Source organism: Protopterus annectens, chromosome 4.part0 (genome assembly GCF_019279795.1).
Source record: "Protopterus annectens isolate FY-2018-M chromosome 4.part0, PAN1.0, whole genome shotgun sequence".
Taxonomy (NCBI): Eukaryota; Metazoa; Chordata; order Ceratodontiformes; family Protopteridae; genus Protopterus; species Protopterus annectens.
In genome coordinates this window covers 1,191,574,943-1,191,589,712 of record NC_056733.1, presented here as the reverse complement: position 1 = coordinate 1,191,589,712, position 14,770 = coordinate 1,191,574,943, and the positions used below count along the sequence as shown (strand labels likewise).

Here is a 14,770-nt window from a genome sequence, read left to right as displayed (position 1 = left end):
ATTCCTTTAAGGTGCAGCAATTTTGAGGAAAGTCTGTGTACGTAAGCAGGAGTGAAGGAGGCTAAATGCCAAATTTTGAGGTGCAGTGCAGCAAAATCTCCATACAAAAACACTTGAAAAGTATAACAGCAAGTTTTGGAATTTACTTTTTTTTACAAGACTTGCACTTTAACTTTCAAAATTTCTGGGTTCAGCTTGCATTTTTGTAGCCAATCTCTTCCTATAGGCCACATAAGCAGTATGCCTATACTTTCCCAAGCACACAGTAACACATATATGTTTGAATGCTTGTATGATCATGTATACATGTGTGTTTAAGTGTTCTAGAATGACAGAAATTTACAATTATAAATACCAGAGTTTTTTTTTCTTTAATTTGCAGTCAGGATATTGTTAATTCTGTTTTACTCCTATGTCATAATACTAATGATAATAACAACAGGCCATACAGTTGAGATGTAAACATGTTTTTAATTTAAGATGAGATATATGAAGTAACTCTTCAATAAAATATATAAAAATTGCATATAACATCCCTGTCAAAGGGAGGGTGCAATGGAAAACGTACACACTATTGTTCCATAATATCTTTTTAAGCCAAAACTCTGCATTTCAGTTTCTTAGCAAGCTCAGACACATTCAGTATGCCACACCCCTCAAATTACATTGCTTTCAGGAAGTAGTTAAAAAGGGATAATTACCAAAAACACAATTAAATCACTGTTAATAATTGTAAATGCCTCAATTTCTTAGTATGTCAACATACACTGAAAAAAGTACTGGAAATTTTCTTCACATATCCTTAAATCTGTCTACTAAAGATTTTTCTTAAATGTTTAATGACTTTGTATATTACCCTTATGGTCATGCAACTGTCTGCATTGCAACCGAGCTACACTGACACATAATGAATACAATAAAACTAACTCTCATGGCAGGGGTGTAGCCAGAGATTTAGATTTTGTACTCAAACCTAATGTTGCTGCCCCCACAACCCACTTTTCAGTTTAACAATGTACTCAGCCCTCAAAATGCTACCCCCAGATACATGGGAAGAAACATTATTTTCAACTGTTACAATTTATTTCCATAAAAAGCTAGTTTTAGAGGTATATTCCTTTTGTACAAGAATTCTTTGTGTACCACTATACTGTGAATATTCATTTACACAGTTCTACATATTCTGTGCTTTTTGAGTGTTGACATTTGCAAGAAATGCTCAGAAAAAAATGTACTCATGTCAGTACACTGAGTATGCCTATCTACACCCTTGTCCCATGGCTTATGCTATGAGTGAATTTCTGATTAACATCCATGCTATTTCCAGTTTTTGGCTCTGTTTCAGTTTGTTCTCATACCCTGAAACCTTCTACTACATATACTGTTTGAAATGCATACTGAACTGTTTTATTTTTAAAACGTGCTACAATTCAGCCTTTGTTGTGCGTGTAACACTTGGTTACTATGCTGTCCTTATGCATTGAACATTGCACAGCTATAATGCTAAGAGACCAAATGTTAAAAGCCTCCCATACTTTCAAGCCCATTACTTTCTTATAATAAAGTTTATGATACGAGGATAAAAAACATGTTTTTGGAATAGTAATTAACATGGTTATCCCCTTGATTATTTTTTCCCTTATGTTTCATCCAAATAAAATTTAGCATCTTAGACAACTTGGTCTGAATGGTTATTTGAAGCCTAGCCAATAAGCAAAGGTTAGAATCAGACCTTGTACCTTGTGTCGAGGAAGTACCAACCTTATCAATTATGCCATATCCAATACGCCTGTCAATGTATTCCTTATTCTTGTGATGATTGTTTGCACTTACCAAATCAGCAAATTTCATATGCATTGTACTAATAACCATGTGGATTAACAGGAAAGAAAAATGTTACGTTAGTAGGACTTTTTTATTAAAAGAAAGAGTGCCAGAATATATGATTTGAACTAGATGTGCTCTTAAGTTCAATATGCCAGAGCATTAACTAAAAACCTTAAATGTCCCATTTATATTCAAGCTGAATTAAAAAAAGAAAGTATGTTTATTCAGAATTTGAACTTCTCAACATGTGAAAACACATGAAAATATGTAGCTATCCAATGCAGAGTTCAGCAAGTCCTTTCAGTGAACATTTTCTAAAGACCTGACTGCACAGAAATGAGCAAGAAATATTTTTTTTCTCAACAAAGAAAAGTACCATCCATCAAAATGTTTTTGGAGTCTGTAACATAAAATAGTCTTATGATAAATGATACATGTTGTATCCAACTGGTGTAGCATATAGTCCCACGTGTGAGAGGGGAAGAACAGGTCTATGAAAGGGATAACTAGGTCCATATAGTGAGGCTGCTTGGATAGGGGAATTCAGAGCAAAAGGTAAACTGAATCCTGGGTGCAACATAGGTTTTGCAGCCATTTTTAGCTTTTCCAGTTCTGCTTCCTGGAGTCTTTTGGCCTTGGCCCTCCTGTTTTGGAACCATATTTTCACTTGTGTCTCTGTGAGATTGAGATTACTTGAAAATTCTGCTCTCTCTGCAATAGAGAGGTACTGCTTCTGACGAAACTTGCGTTCCAGTGCGAGCAGCTGAGAGGTAGTAAAAGGAGTTCTGGGTTTTCTGTTGGTTTTGTGCTTTCTCAAGGGACACGTTGTCGGACTCAGATGTCCTGAAAAGAAAAATTAAAGACAGCATAAAATAAAAAGCAGCAGCTGCATCTAAAATATCGGATTACTCAAGATACACGTATGCATATATTTAATAACTGTTAATTAATCAAACGTCTATTGTGATTTTCACTGCGATTCCAGTATAAGACAACAAGATATAACAGTTCACATCCTGTGTTTGTGATTATGTGGTTAGAGAACAATGTGGGCAGCATTGTAAGACAACACATTGTCATGCTAATTTACAGATTAATGAAGTTAAGGACAAAACGAGATTGTGTTACTTGTACATCTAAAAGTAGCACTTTTCCTATAAATTACATTCAAAGTCAATTAAGCTATTTAGGTGTGTAATGTACTGACTGAAAACAAGGTAACTATTTCTGTGCAAATTTATCTGTTGTATGACAACATATTGTATTTAAAAAAAATGCAGCAATTTAAATAAAAATGTGATCAGCCTTCATAAACCATGATCCATTTGCAATCTTGTTTTTTTTTTTTAGGAAAGTCTATGTGAAGATGCTAAAAAAATATATTTTGAGCAAAAACTTAATTACAGGACTGTAACAGCAACAGTCAGTGCTTTGCAGGAAAAATGACACAGGTTTATTAAGTCAATAGCAGGGTTCATAAATATGTTTTTAATCAAGTAGTCTGAATTATAATCCCATTTGCTGACAAATGTATGACAGACACAAAAGCAAGAAATACAACTAACTAAACAGTAGAAACGTGGGATAAAATAATACTAATACAATAATTACTATAGCAAAAGCACTTTTAGAGATATAAAGAACTAATAATCTTCTCTTGTTATGTACTTTATGAAAGCAGGTTAGCTTAGATAATATGAGCTTCCACTGTTACAATGTAACAAACACAAAGGACACAGCCACATATAATGAAATATAAAACTGCTGTCCTTAAGATAGTTTGCAAGCAGTGTGTGTGTGTGTGTGTGTGTGTGTGTGTGTGTGTGTGTGTGTGTGTGTGTGTGTGTGTTTGATGCAAATCATATGAGTTTTATCACTATTCCCTTTCATGGTGTGTGTCTTACACATCACAAGACACAAAGATGGCATTAGAAATATGTTAGTTTGGAATAAAATGTAATGCTGAATAATGACTGCATAGGGATATTGCACTTAGACAAAATTATGTATTTCACCCAAACAGACCAACCAGAACGATTTTAAGGAAATGTCTGAATACATTATAAATCATGTAACTCATAAACTGTACATTGGCAGTTTGGCACCGTATTCTGAAGTACTTCAGTATTCCCATAGAATACTTCTGCTACATATTTATATGAAGTTACATTACAGTTTGAATGAGGGTGAGATAAACTAGTATTTATGTCAGAAATAGCTTTTAATGCTTATCTGCAGTGAATAAATATATTTTACAGATATTACATGGCATTTTATAACTTTTCCACTAATAACTGTTAACAGGCATGTAATGCTTAAAATGGATATAACAAATATAATGACTGAATTTTATGAGAATAATAAGAAAAATTAATAAGAAATAAACTGTGTGCATTTAACAAGAAAGATTAAAAAGAATACTTCATCGTTTACCATTATTTTTCTCTATATATTGTAGATTAACAAGAACACTTTTCCCTAATGTGTTGTAGCAGTACTTTTAAATAGAGTGGCTTATTTTCTCATAGTTTGATGATCATTATTGAAATATGTCAGACAAATTCAAATAATCTTCTAACATAAAGTACAACATTTCTTTCTGAAGCAATAACAACAACCTTGAATACTTAAAATCCATTATTCAGAAGACCAATTAAACATAAATCCAAGTACTTATTTTGGAAGCAATGCCAAAAGATATTAATGATTACATACCAGTGGTTTAAAGTATAAAAAGGCAATTTTGTTAGTATTCTGGCCTTATTTTACCATTCAATTTATTTATTTTTTTGTTTTTTTGTCCCACAGGGCAACCTCTCCTGCATCCTGATGTGAGGGACAGCCTCCAACCCCCCCCCCCCCAAAGTTAAATATACCAACTCCGTGGTCATATCAACTCAATGAAGGAAAAAATCTCCCTATAAAGTGAATCATTGCCAGCATACAAGCAGAAATCACACCAGCAATGATTTCCTATAGGATCTATGAGCTACCAATACTTGTGCAATTTCTCCACAAGGGTGTGTAGGGAAGCCGTACTACATGCATATGATGTAGCAATACATGGCCTGTTGACCATATCATTCCCCTGTTGATGCAATTCAGAAATGAGCCCTTATATGGGTTGTGCAAGGGAGGCAAGTCTAGCTCTCTATGGATGTGGGGGAATAAGCATTTTGATTTCAGCATTTTGAAATTTTATCATTATATGTTTAGTATTAAAACTGCAGTTTACTGCTTTTCAGTAAGCTGACATGGACCACCAATATATCTACAACTAGACAGATATATATAATATATAAATATATATATATATATATATATATATATATATATATATATACATACATAGATAGATATAGATTAATTACAGAATATTTTGCTAATAAATTCAGAATGTCATATGCAAACATCTTTTCCTAAACAATTCTTTTATTTATTTCTCCTCCTTTTTGTTCCTGTTTTATTTTGCTTATTTTTTAGGTTGTTGCAGTGTGGAATTTTGCTCAAAGCATGCATGATCTCCTATTTTAATATGTACAATGCACATCTATAACAACACTGACTTGGACTACAACTATATGGACAATAACAAGAGAGCCAACAGAAAGGAAAATGTAATGTAATATCATTCAAATGCCAATCAACTTTTAATTTTAATAACACCTAGAAACTACTTTTTTTTTATATTTTAATTTGTTTTGTATGCATATTCTGAAGGGAAAGAAGAAATAAAAAATAAAACATAATTTAATTCTTCTGCTTTTAAATCAGAGAAATTGTCTTACAATCCACTTATAGACTTTTCCTGAGTAATGGTTACACCTCTGTTATGTTAAAATTAACTAGAACACAAACAAATTAATTACACTTCATGAAAATATACTTGGAACTATACTAGTCCAAAATCCAAGTTAATCAAAGTTAATCTGCTATCACACATTATGTAACCAAGGACATTTAAAATAAATTCAGTGGATAGCCTGCAATATGGAGAACTTAGGACTTTAGCACTCACAACATTTTTATGAAGGAGCAAACCTGCAGCTGTCCTATATTCAGAACGATTGTATCTGCAGAGTTGTGCACAGCTGCTATCTTTACAAACTATCTTCACTGTTCAGCACATAACACACACCAGAAATTGGTATATTTTGTCTCACAACCCAAAATACTATTTTTATCTGCATTTTTTTTTCATTCATATCCAGAAACAAAAGCTTTATCTACACTATTCTGATATCTGATATTAAGTCCAGTTCACTGTTAGGCAGATGAGATTTATGAACTGAATTCTTTATCTACCAAGTTTCTGTTTCAAAATTGTCAAAGCACTAACTAGTTGTTTTTATCTATCTGTCACTTTAGATGTACACTTAACAACAAGTCAAGCTAAAGAACGTCTGACTGGTTATTTTCAACTCACATGTTAGGCAATTGTAATTTATGCTTTAGAGTAAGCCAGGTTGTAGAATTTCACTAAATTATTTTATAATAGTTGTAAATATATTTGCATATATTAACAGGGTGTTTACAATAGGGTCAGTGAGATGAACTTACCCTAAAATATCAAATGCAATTTTATGGAGCGCTGGTCACCAAAATGACTTTTACAAATAAGTGTAAAAGCGAGCAAGCTGCTAGACAAAACGTTGGTTTGTCTAAAAGGCTGGAATAGCCACAGATGTTTGCATTACTACTGCTCACGTCCATCAAACATAACAAAAAGTGCAGTGTCTGAATTTGCTAGTCCTCAAAAAGTGCTATTTTTCCAATCTCTATTTAAAAATAATGTCTTCTCAGAATAAGAATAATCATATGGAGAGGAAATCTCACTTTCTCACTCCCACACATAAAATCATAAATCTCTTACTAATAGGTTTCTGAGTTTATTGTCAGTTCCATAAATGTATCCATTTTCATTAGTGGGATGAATAATTTTCTTGTTACAGTTTTTGCAGTTTCCTATTCTGTATGTAATTTCATTGGAACTGTCTTCCACTTTGTGCCATATAAAAGGTCATTGCTCGCAACCTGTACCACAACCATACACAGCCGGCATGTCAGTCCAGGAGACATAAACCTTAGCAAGCTAACCTAAAAAAGGGGCAAGCCAATATACTTCGCATGTTTCGCATGACATAGATTCAGGCTAAGAAGAATTAATTAATTATTTTAAATACTGTTATACTGTCTTCTTTTTATGTTTACTTGAATGTTGGCATAATCAACGTCAACAGCCTTTTAGGAAAATCTCATTTGGGCTACACTGCTCTAAAAAATATATCATTTATCTGTTCCTTATCTGAATCTACTTTAAATAAATCATCATATTTGTTGGTCTCAGGAACAAATATTAATGCAGCATTAGGTTCACTCAATGTGTCACTCAAGAAGTAAATGTTCAAGTGATTTCACAAGAACTGTTTACTTTTCCATGTGACAAGTTGTACTTTAACACTCAGTTTCATTGTGTATGCTTTAGTTGAACTATGGTGGCAAAGTGATCACATTATTTTATTTCTGGGGCCTTTTTTCTGCAATATATTGAAGATGTGTTTGTATTTTACAGAGAACAATGTTCCTCTTTACAGCTTATGCCAACGTGTGTACCTGTAGTGTCAATGACAAACTCACAAGATGCATTTATGGTTAATATTACAAAACCGATATCTGAGAGAAAATACTGAAGTCCAAAGGTTTGGTTAAATCATGATTTACATAAAAATATTATTGTCTACCAGAGGCTTTTCAAAAATTAGGTACGTGTGTAGCCAAGTCATGAACAAAGCATGAATCTTATTGCCCAGATAATTGTGTCTATGAAAAGCTGAAGTCATAAAGCTATCAAAAAACTCTGTGGCTCTTTGGTTCAGAACACAGACAGTGAAATATCAGAAGTGTAAACCATGCAGTTCTCAGCATCAAAGGAAACATCATCACTACTGTTTTTTTTTGGAAAGACCATGATAAATCAAGCATAGTCTAAGGCATACTTTAAAAAGCCCTCTATTGGCATAGCAGTCACAGAATGAAAATAAAAGATACACAGGCTCAGAACACACTTACTTTACAGTCTGTGACCAACATATTTTCCTGTGCAATTTAAACTGATGCATACTCTTGCAAATAATGCATATTACTTATTCCAGTCTATCTTTTTGGAAAAGTTAATAGAAATTATGAAAAAAAGCAGAAATAGCTTTACTGAAGTTAGGAAACTCGCCATTCATAGTATCAGTGTTTCTCTGGTACAAACTGTACCACCAGTACTTCGAGGAAACTTGAGTTTGTATTTAAGATACTTACATCTACTTAAACAAGCAAATGATAAAAAATAGTTGTACTTTCATACACTATCCCCACTGTTCTCTCTTACAACGCTAATCTGGAATTATATTTCAAATGCTACAGAATCTTTGTTCAGGGGAGTTCAGGGTTACAATCACCCGTTGCAAGATTGATAAAAATAAACAAAACTATGGGCAGCTATAACTCTTTGTAGCTGGTATGAATAAGAAACTCATTTCTATAAATTTCCAGTTTGTGACTGGAAAGTTAACATGGTTTGTAATCCAGTCATCTGTGCACATTCGAATGCAGCATAATGTCTTTAACTATGTGCGCTGTATTCCTTTTCGCTGTCATGTCTTGTGAACAAGATGAGATTTTACATAATGAAACACAAACACAAAGTTAACACAGCATTGCTGTTCACCAAAGAAATCAGTGGCACATAAAGTGAAACAACATTAGCATTAGGTGTTTTATGTGGGACAAATGTTTTCTGTTTCTAAATGTATGTGAATATGTACTTTTGAATGTAAGGTAAAGATTTATTTCTTAAAGTTCCATTGTGTGGTTATTGAATACTGATATAAAGATTTATGGTGCATCTCTAATGCAACCACTGCTCCAAACAATATATATGGAAAACTTCAATGAAGCTTGCAACTTGTAATGTAAATTTATTCATGCATTCCTTTCAGAGCTAGGGATACTATACTTAGGTAGAGATCTCACTAGGCTAGCCCATTTAGGAGGCAAGCTGAATACAGCCATTGGAGCAATTGAAATCACACTGGCAGTTTACTTAGTTGTTTGTTTGTTTCTTTGGTTGGTTGGTTGGTTGGTTGGTTGGTTGGTTGGTTTCTTTTCAGCAAGCTAAGTGGCAGGTCTGCAGTGCTGTGCAATTACATTTTACAGGAGTTTACTGTGTCTTTCCAGTCAAGAAACTGGAATATACTGCTTCACAAAGTGTAATTTGTGAAGCAATAAACTCAAATATTTTGAAAAGGAAGGCAGAGTTAAAGTCTTTCATCTAATTTAATTGCACAGCACTTCTGGCCAGAAGACATCACTTAGCATGCAGTGACATTTAAACTGCATCTGCTGGTGCATTTACCATCAGGATGTGGTTTGATATATGTATATATGGAGTAATTTTGATGTCTTAGACTTCCAAGATGTATGATCCATTGTGGACTTCAGATAAAGTCTGCTACAGTTTTCTTGTTTTCCCCATCTACTTTGACTGGGTATTTAGTTTTACTTCCACTTGCCAACAAACACAGTACTTGATTTCCATATCCAAGTTACATTATTCAAGGCTGAAAACAAAGAACAAGCCACTTTTGTTCTGTTTTTTACCCACAATCCCCTGTGACACTGAGCCTCTTTCCTCTTATAGGCCCATTTAATCCTTTACTTTTTACAGTACCAGAAGACGTGACAAGACGAGGAAAGAGGAAATAATACCAGATATCATCTTGCAAAGGAGCACTAGGAGATTTTTTCACTGTTTCTGCTGTCCTGTTGTTATGGGTCAATATGCATGGTGCAGTGTCCACTGCACCAGTCTCCATGTTTGGGCATTGTCTCCAGGATACCTAAGATTCTCAGCTACAGTGCAGTCCATCTTTGACTCAACTCATGTGGACATGGAGTGCACTTCTGGGCCATTTTCGAGACAGCACTATTATGGTGTAACACAACTAGCACCTTCCCCCTAAGATGGTTAAACCAGTGTTAGTCACTCAAGTTACTCTGCAAGTGGCTTCACCACTGTCCAGTACACTATCTGTACCTTACCTGGCTTTAACATATTTGGGGCAGTAGCCTTTCCTACCACATTACCAGCTGACATCATTTGTGGTATTGTAGGTTACATATGACACATGCATGCAAGCACACATGGAGAAAGACATAAGCACATTCACGAATATGGGAAGTATGAGATACTTTAGTCAGTGACACTTTCAACTGCATTACTGTCACACGTGGAAAATGAGGATATCTAGCAAGTCCTCAAACCACCTGAGAGCAAGCCACAAAACAAAGAAACATTAAGTTGTCAAAGCACAACTTTCGCTTTAACAAAATAACAAAACATAATCATGGATTGAAGCAAGCCCCCTGAACCTCCAAATCCCTGTGCGTCTACATATATGAGGGGAAGCGGAAAGTTCTTTACCTAGGCAGTTCCTTGAGCTCACTAATAGTACTACAGACTCTTCAGCTTAATTGGATTTGATTACACTAACTGAGCAATCCTACTTGGTATAACTCAGTGTATTCAGACCCACGAACTACAGAAATGATGAGGTGGATATCTAAATCACTAGCTGTTCACATCAACATTGTGGTTTGACAGAAGTTTGAAAATTAACTTGACTTTTCCTGAGTAGCAGTGACAACCTTCATGTTAAAAAATTGTTGGCCATGTGTTGGAGATCTCGGATACATAATATGCATTGGTTGTTGTTCCCACTATGTAAAACTGTATGTGTGTGGCTGTGCAGTGTGTAGCATCTGTTTAACTAGTATGGTTGTGTATGTTCTGTGCTTCTGTAGAATATGAAAACTGAACTTGTTTGCATTGCTTCTGTCTGAAATCTGGATGGTCATACACTTGTCAGAAATTAATCTGATGCGTCTGCTATAAAGTTACACCAAAATAGTGCACTTGTGAACGCATGTACACTCAGTATAGGTTCATAGGTCCATAGGTGTGTACTAGGCTAATGGCCCTGGAGACGTTACAAGCCTAGTCCATAGAAGTGCCCTGGCATTGTGCCTCCAATGTTACTTCCTAGTGCCTCTATCAAGTAGAGCCACTGCAGTAATTCCCGGGGAGAACTTTCTATTTCCCATCCACTCATCAAGATTTCACTTGAAGAGGACCAGTGAGGTGCTCTGCTCTGCTTTATCATACTGCATCAATCATTCCACATCAGAGAGATGAAGAATAAAAGTAAGCAATCAAGGACAGAGGTTAAAAAAATATTGACATACTGACAGACTGATGACCACTCATTCTATGATGAAGGAGCAGATGAAACATCTGAAATTTGAGTTTTCATCAGGTGGGTCATTCCAGACCCCCCCCCCCCCCATGCAGAAGGACAACCCCTATATCTCACCTCTGTTATAACTAACTCTGAGGTTGCCAAACCACATAAAAGCCTTTTCTCATATGTTGTCTTATTTCTAAATAAAGCTATCATCTACATTTCCAGCTACTTTTCTAATTGTACTCAATCAATTTGGCTGACAGATTCATTTTCCAAGGATTAGCCTTCAGAGTTTCACAAAGCTCAGTTTTATGCCCTTGTTTTTTTAGTATTTCATCACACAATGCTCACTGTGTCAAGTCATGCTCACTTCAACAAATATTGACATGGCTCAACTCTCCTAACTTGTTAAAAAACATTAAAGGAAGTCAACATACAACTTCAGCTACCCTTCTCAAAAAGAAATCCACTTATCTGAATCCAGAATTTTGTAAGTGCCAAAGAAACAGCAAAGTATGTTGTTTTACAGCCCTGCATTATACTCAAATGTGGAAAAATGTTACTTTCTCTTTTATAATGGCACACTTACTAAGGATTTAGACAGCAGTGAGCTATAAGTCATTATTGCTGCCTAAAATTTTAAATTTGATCACCATGTAAAAAGTAATACAAAAAAATCATAAACTAGTCCTCCTATATGAAATTAAACTATTTCTAGCTGATCATGCAGTTGCAATTGCTACACACACACACATTCCTACTGGACTGATTTCAGTATACCTAAGTGACCTTTAACTAGCTTGCAAACCATTAATAAAGTCACAATAAAATAGCAAAATTCACTACCAGTGTCCTTAACGGGTACTATCACTGTTATACTCCTAAGAAAGTTGATTGAATGTGGTATAAAAATACCTGTGCAAACACTTTAAAACAAAAATCCTAAACCTTCTGGACTTTGTTGCATACTTTGTAGACAAACATACACCCCCCTCCAGTGTTACCTTGTAAATTGCATTTCCAGACTCTCTTTCCAATCTTTTCTAACCTACTCTGATTGATTCTTTTAGTTATCATGCAATAGTTTATTTGCCCTACTAATTATCCTTTTTTTGTCACAGCAGTTTCTGTCTTACTTAAGTGGTAATTTAATAAAAAAAAGAAAGAAAGTTGACTGAATGGAAGTCACCTATCAACTTAACTTCTCAAAGATAAAATGGCCCTCAGCAAATTTTTCACAACTAGTAAATGTCCTGCTATACAGATCGTTATCCAGTATTATACCATATATTGCTGCGGTGGTGTAGCGGTTAGCATTGTCACCTCACAGCAAGAGGTTCTCTGGCTCGATTCTCAGCTGGAGTACCTTCTGTGTGGAGTCTGTAAGTCCTCCCTGCAGTTGAGTGATGTCTAAAGACATGCAGATAGGTACATGCATGAATAGGTGTCCCTTCTTTGAAGGTTGGGTGTCGGGCTGGCAACTTGGCACTGTAAAAATCCACTGCTAATCATTAGTGGACGGGAGTTTTGCTATGGTGACCCCTAACCAGGAAAAGCCAAAAGACATCCAGTATTATGCCATATCAATACATCTTAGATCATAATCCCAGCAATTAATCAAAATTCTAAACTCTGTCAATCACTATAGAGATTTACTCTCTGTATATATATATATATATATATATATATATATATATATATATATATATATATATAAAACCAGTATTTGTTATAGTCTACCTTCTGAAATTAGGAAATGTATTAAGAAATCCCACAAAAGTTACTTAAACAGCATCTTGTTTTGACCTGAAACTCAATGTTCACATAAAGATTATTCACACAAATATAGATCATCATACAACTGTATTAGTTTGTCTTGTTGGAATTAACCTTCCTAGACCTCTTAGGTGACTTAAAAGCAGAACTCTTACTCACCCATTCTCATTCTAATCATCCCTGCTAAATTTCTTTCAACTCGCTGTATCTATGACACCACACTCCCCTTTCCTCTTCATATCCATCTTATTTTCCTCTTCCGCTTTCATTTTGTGTACTTCTTTTTACTTTATATGCAAAGTCAGAACATTTCCTTTCATTGTTTTCCACTGATCACTTCACATGTAATTAACATAAAAGAGAATTATCTGCAGTATTTTATCTGTCAAACATTTCATGTTAATACATGGTTTGCTTTCCACTGATTGTTTAAAATTATAAGTAAAACTTTTCTCCTTGGGCTTTCTCATAAAATAGGTTCTGCCCAGACAGGCCTTTCCTGGTATCAAAAACAAATAAAGAGATAGCTTTTCCAGCACCCTCTTTATCATATAGAGGATCTCAGTGGAGATGAAGTCTACAAGACAAGTATAAGACAGAGAACCATTTGTGGATGGGACACTTATCTATCAGAGAATGCGTACATGCACACCGTCTAACATAAGCATGGGCAATTTAGAACATCACTAGGTCACCTAAGAGTACATCTTTGGGATGTAGAAAGAAACCTAATAACTCAGCAAAACCACACATGGACACAGAAAAGTATGCAAACTCTGCAGAAAGTACCTGAGACAAGGACCATAACCAAGAGTCAATAGCTGTAACGGAGCAATGCTAACTGCTTTCCCATTACATTACACCCTCAGAAAAAAAATAAATTTAATAAAGATCTGTTTGATGGCCAGACATAAAAGAATAATTTTCTCTACATCAGCTACCAATATAGACAACACTAGGAAAATACTTTACAAACTACCATTGAATCCACAGAAATGTGTCAAACGAATCACGATAAAATTCCAAATAACACCACACTGCAAACAGGAATAAAATCCAAACAGTGTTTTGATCATTTCATCCCATTAAATAATACAAACACTTTTTCAACATACTAAAACAGACAATGCTTTTGGTTTAAAAAGGGCCTTACAAAAGGTAACAAAGTCAAACGCAATGTATAGCTATTGCTTCTTAAAAGAACATTGTTAGACAGACAGTGTTTTCAAAAAGTTTGATTTACAAAAGCTAAAGTTACTACTGGCGCCTAAGTTCCAAGACTCCGTTTATAGAGACAGTCATTGTGGAGAAGTCTCTCTGTTGTTTCACTCAGAAGAAAATGCTCAATATACTGGTTGGACGTTTACTCCTGATTTGCAGTGTGGTGTCATTTGCCTAACAAAGTTGTATTAGCTGCACAGCATGGTTTGGCTTGAGGTTACGAAACATTGTATTCAGCCATCAAAATTTGGTTTTATGCAGATTTATATGTTTATAATGAACTGATTTTTTAGTATTTTACTGGAATATCCCCCACTAATAGTACTATAAAAATATAGCTTAGCAAAAAAAGAAAACAGTAAAAACTAGCTTGGTTATATCCTCAAATCAGTGAAGTTGTTTAGTTGTTTAATGCTAGTTAGTGTGTGTGTGTGTGTGTGTGTGTGTGTGTGTGTGTGTGTGTGTGTGTGTGTGTGTGTGTGTGTGCGCAAGCAGGACTCCCATATTTCAATTTAAGGTCAGTCACTGCTTCATTATTTCATATTGCCTGTCAGGAGACTTAGCACATAGCTAAGCTAATTGTCTAAAAAAGATATATAACAGCAAAAGATTTTTAACATGTTTTTTACCATATTTTATTACTGATATGTCAC

At 34.8% G+C, this 14,770-nt stretch overlaps 1 protein-coding gene across 1 annotated transcript in view; it reads right to left on the bottom strand.

Moving 5' to 3' along the window:
- Window positions 1-451: 451 nt before the first annotated feature.
- The window catches only part of LOC122799818 (homeobox protein MSX-2), a 30,476-nt gene continuing 16,157 nt past the window's right edge, over window positions 452-14,770 (bottom strand). Inside the window, exon 2 of the mRNA XM_044069133.1 lies at window positions 452-2,670. Coding sequence (XP_043925068.1) covers window positions 2,246-2,670 — 425 coding nt within the window. The 3' untranslated portion in view covers window positions 452-2,245. The remainder of the gene's footprint in view (window positions 2,671-14,770) is intronic.